General features: G+C 32.3%; 1 protein-coding gene across 1 annotated transcript; it reads left to right on the top strand.

Moving 5' to 3' along the window:
- Nucleotides 1-1,163: 1,163 nt before the first annotated feature.
- LOC121259771 (histone H1) lies at nucleotides 1,164-2,324 on the top strand. The gene is made up of 2 exons (XM_041161506.1): nucleotides 1,164-1,418; nucleotides 1,638-2,324. The coding sequence occupies exons 1-2, from the start codon at nucleotides 1,242-1,244 to the stop codon at nucleotides 2,049-2,051; spliced, it is 591 nt and encodes a 196-aa protein (XP_041017440.1). The 5' UTR covers nucleotides 1,164-1,241; the 3' UTR covers nucleotides 2,052-2,324.
- The last annotated feature ends 2,592 nt before the right edge of the window (nucleotides 2,325-4,916 follow it).

Below are 4,916 nucleotides of genomic sequence, written 5' to 3'. Positions count from 1 at the left end.
CTATCTCAACTCATCTTTGAATCCAAACCACTCTGAAGTCAAAGTTAACCTTACGAAAAGCCGAGTTGGAGTTGTGTTAGGAATCTTAAAATGTGCTTAAATATCCTTAAAAGATTTTGAAAAATTTAGGTTATTTGGATGTTACGTAATAAAATAATTTTTAATATTAAATAAGCTAAAAAAATATAGGTGAGAAAATGCTTTTCCTCATATATGTTTTTCGTGGAACATAATTCAAATTTTAAAAAAGACTATCAATGAGTAAAAATATTTATAAAATTTTAAGATAATTAAAACTTTCAAATTTTTAAAGATATAGTCAAAATCTTTTTTTTAAAAAAATAAATAATCTTCATTTCTACCTCATAAAATGCTTTTTTTTTTTAACTTATTTTCAAACAAATATAATATGTTTGGAAGTACTTTGAATATATAGTTACCAAATAATAAATATATTTTTCGTAGTATAATTTATTACTTAAGCTATAAGCTATAAGCGCTAAGGCCTGATTTATTTTCACAAACTATTGCATCTAATTATTACAATTTTTTCAAACTTCTAAATAAAATATAAAAAATAATTTAACTTTTTTAAATTTTAAAAATAAAATAATATTAAAAATAATATTATAATTTATTCAATTTTTAATTCTCATCTATATAACCAAATAAGGCTTAAAGTTATAAGTAATATTTTCCACCGCATACGAAAAATAAGAAACAAATGGGAGAACTATAAAACTGTTACTCTTTGATGCCTTGATATCACACCCTAAATGCTGGCCATTTCACTTCGTTCGGCCCACATTATAATCCCTCCTTTCATGGCTTTAATCTGAAAATAAATCTCACGTTGGAATCCAATTCCAATGCATAGAAACTCAGTCCCAATTTCACTAGAAAAACACACCCCTCCTAACATTCCAGAGGAAGAACAAGAGTCCTTTCTGGAAGTCCTATCCCAATTTAGCCCCATCTGTGTCGCATTTGACCCACTTAAAAGATACTACAAATCAACGCTCCTATTTACTCCACGCGTACGTTCCAGAACTCTCCTTTCACAAAGCCACGATCCGCGAGACTAAAAGCGGACCAATCAGAAGCCGCGCCTATTTCTCACGGAGATCGCTTTCTGATTATAAATACCAAGAGGGTCACTTCCAGTGGCGTCACTCGATATTCTCGGCGCATTTGTGTGGTATTGGTATTAGTGTGAGGAAATTTTATATCGGTGATTCGTTATGTCTGCCAACGGAGAAGTTCAAGTCCCGGCCGTCGAGAAGCCGACGGCGGAAGTCCCAGCGGCCAAGGATCTCAGGAAGAAGGCTTCGAAGCCCGTTAAGGAGAGGAAAGCCAAGGTCCCCAAGGAGAAGAAGCCAAAACAACCTAAAACTGCTGCTCATCCTCCATACTTTCAGGTAACTTCACTTTTTATCTATAGATTTATCGTTTGAATTTTGAGTTTGTCGTGTTTTTGGGTGTTTTTTTTTGTCTCCGAAGGAATTTCATCTTCATTTTTCGTCTCTCAGACCTGAGAATTTTGAGTCGGTGATTTCTGGATACTGGGGTTTTTATAGGAATTTCGAATTTCTGTGTGAGAATTATTGAGTTAAATTGGTTTTTGATAATTTTCGCAGATGATCAAGGAGGCTCTGGTGGCTCTGAACGAGAAAAGTGGGTCCAGCCCATACGCCATAGCCAAGTACATGGAGGAGAAACACAAGGCCGTACTCCCCGCGAACTATAAGAAAATATTGGGTCTGCAACTGAAGAACTCGGCCACGAGAGGGAAGCTGATCAAGATCAAGGCGTCGTACAAGCTCTCCGATACGGGAAAGAAAGACAAGGTCGCAAAGGTCAAGGCAACCAAGTCCGCTCCGGCGGCGAAAAAACCAGAGCCCCCAACTAAGAGGGGCACGAAGAGGAAGCCCACGACGAAGAAGGTGGTGCCTGTGGCAAAGAAGGCGAAGAAGGCGACTCCTGCCAAGCCCAAACAACCCAAGTCAATCAGGTCCCCTGCTGCCAAGAGAGCCAAGAAGGCCACTGCCTGAGAAGTTAGGAAAAAAGGAAGAGATTAGAAAAATAAGTAAATTAGCGTTTTGCTTGTTTGCGTTAAGAAAAGGAAGATTCTAGAGGTTTGGTTAGGTTTAGATCTCTGTGAATATGGAGTGTCTGAATGGTTGGTGGGTACTGTGAAGAAGGAAGTGTGTTTGCTCTCATCTCTGAAGGATATTGGCGTAATGGTGCGCTGAAATCTTCTGCTTGTTCTGAGAGGACTGGAAAATGTAACCGACTTTTGGCAAAATGTTTTAGTATTTTAAACTGATTTCTCTTATTTATTTTGGTTTTTTTAGTTTTATTGAACTTATCGATCTTCATGTATTTAACACAAAAGGATCTTATTTTTATAATTTTTTTAAATTTTTATATAAAATATAATAAATAATTTAATTTTTTTAAAAAGATTTAACATATTAATAATATTAAAAAAATAATATTTTATTAAATTTATCATTCAAACGATCATTAAGTACCGAGAATTTTAGAAAAGTTTTATTTGTCTGAGGAGCTCTATTTCGAGAATTTGAGAAGAATTTTATTTGTCTAATGATCGATTCGATTCAGTTTAAGTCGACAAGTTTTGTATATTTAGTTTAGAGAATGTTTTTTTTAATATATGTTCATATTTATCCAAAGGGTGCGCTAAATAAATTTTAGATTTATTTAATTTTAAAAAGTACTGTGTAAAATTTATATATTTTCAAAATATTATTTTACAAAATTTAGGCATTAAAATAAAATTGACCCTGTAACGATTTTTTTTTTTTTTTTTAAAGTTTGACGCAAATGGAAAAATTATTTAATTTTAAAATTAACCCTTAGGTTCGTTGGGAATTTAAATTTATAATTTAAATTTTAATATAAAATATAATAAATAATTTATTTTTTAAAATAATAATAATATTTTATTATTTTATTTTAACTCAGTTTAGACGTTCTAAACGTAGTTTAAGCTTCTAAATAGGCGATCGCGAATGATTCGATGGGGGAGTGTTGACATGTTTGTCGAGGGAATAATGGGGGCTCGAAAAAGGCACAAAGGTCCAACGGTACAGGAAAGTTTTAAGAGATAAACTTTATATCAGTTATTTGTAAAAAATGACTTTTATTAATAAAGAATAATTTTTATAAAATGATTTTAAGGTGAGATTTGTTTTTATCAAAATTTATATGAGATTTTATGTATTACATATTATTTTTCAATATCCAGTGTATCTTTTGGATCTGGACGTTTCGGATCACTCACTCGTCGAAGGAAAGAGATAATTAAAGTTTGTATTAAATTTATTGAGCAAATTGAGGTTTCCCCACATTTTTTGATAAAATGAAACAATTCTGTTATTATTCTTTGATTGAAGGAATACTTCGACCTACCCTTCTATTTATATAAAGTCGGCAGAGTAGTTCGCTGCTAGTTGCTTTTGTAATTTTTTTTTTCATATTTTTTTATATATTTAAATATTTTTAAAAAATAAAAAATACATCAATATATTTAAAATTACTTATTTAATTATTAAGTAAATTTTTTTTCTAAACAATCACGTAGAGTGGTACAACTTGAGAGATGAAGTAATTTTTTCCCTATTTATACACAATTGAGTCTAACTAATTGATAGTAAAAGACTAGAATAGAATTAATTAAACAAAATAACTAAAGTATTTAGTAAGGACTAAAAGGTAAAATCAACTTGACAGTATTTATAATAGTCCCTCTCAAGATGAATGATATATATTATGAACATTCATCTTGCATAACAAAGAATGAAAAACATTAGAATTGAGAGGCTTGGTTAACAAATCTTCAAGTTGATGAGAAGATGAGACATGTAGTGTTCTAAGCAGACCATCTTGAATTTTCTCTCTAATGAGATGACAATCTAATTTAATATCTTTTGTTCTTTCATAATAAACGGGATTAGCTGCAATACGAAGTGCAGCTCGGTTGTCACAAAATAATAAGGAAGGTTTAGAATGAGGCTGATGAAAATCAGTGAGCAATGACTTTAAGCAAGTTAATTCACAAACTGCATATGTCATAAATCTGTATTCAGCCTCTGCAGAAGACCTAGAGACAATGGTTTGCTTCTTGGATTTCCAAGAAACTAATGAATCACCATGGAAAACACAATAGCCAGAGACAGATCTTCTTGTATCAAGATAACTTGCCTAATCTGAATCAGCAAATGCTTTCAAATGAACTCTAGATGAAGCTGAAAGGAAAATGCCTTGACTTGGTGTCATCTTGACATATCTAACTATTCTGAGAGCTGCTTGCATATGAGGAACATGAGGTGATTCTAAAAACTGACTCAAATAATGAATTGAGTAGGTAATGTCTGGCTTGGTATGAGTAAAGGTACAATAACTTGCTTATAAGCCTTCTATAGGCAACTGTGTCTTCAAGTAATTTTCCATCAGACTTAAAAAGTCTGCAATGAGAATCTATAGGAAAATTCATTGGCTTAGAAGCCAATAAACCAACATTAGCTATGAATTCTAGTGCATATTTTCTTTAGCATATAGAAATGCCCTTCTTGGATCGAGCTATTTCCATTCCTAAGAAATACTTAATAGGACCTAAATCCTTTAGCTTGAAAAATGTACTCAAAGACTGCTTGATATTCTGAACAACAGAGAGGTCAATACTGGCCAGTAGTATATCATCCGCATACACCAAAAGAGCCACAAAATAATCATTTGTTTTCTTTGTAAACAGTGAATAGTTTTAATTCATATAAGGATTTTTGCAGTTTGCAAACTCGAGTGTCCCCCTTTCTAAGATACCTAGGTGGAGGTCTCATGTAAACTGTTTCATCCAAATCACCATAAAGGAATGCATTATTCACATCCAAATG

The sequence above is a fragment of the Juglans microcarpa x Juglans regia genome, chromosome 4D (assembly GCF_004785595.1).
Source record: "Juglans microcarpa x Juglans regia isolate MS1-56 chromosome 4D, Jm3101_v1.0, whole genome shotgun sequence".
NCBI lineage: Eukaryota > Viridiplantae > Streptophyta > Magnoliopsida > Fagales > Juglandaceae > Juglans > Juglans microcarpa x Juglans regia.
This window is presented reverse-complemented; position numbering and strand designations above follow the sequence as displayed.

Coding starts and splice junctions, on each gene's coding strand:
- LOC121259771 (XM_041161506.1), top strand. CDS start 1,242: ATGTCTGCCAACGGAGAAGTTCAAGTCCCGGCCGTCGAGAAGCCGACG. Junction 1,419..1,637: donor CTCATCCTCCATACTTTCAG/GTAACTTCACTT, acceptor TAATTTTCGCAG/ATGATCAAGGAGGCTCTGGT.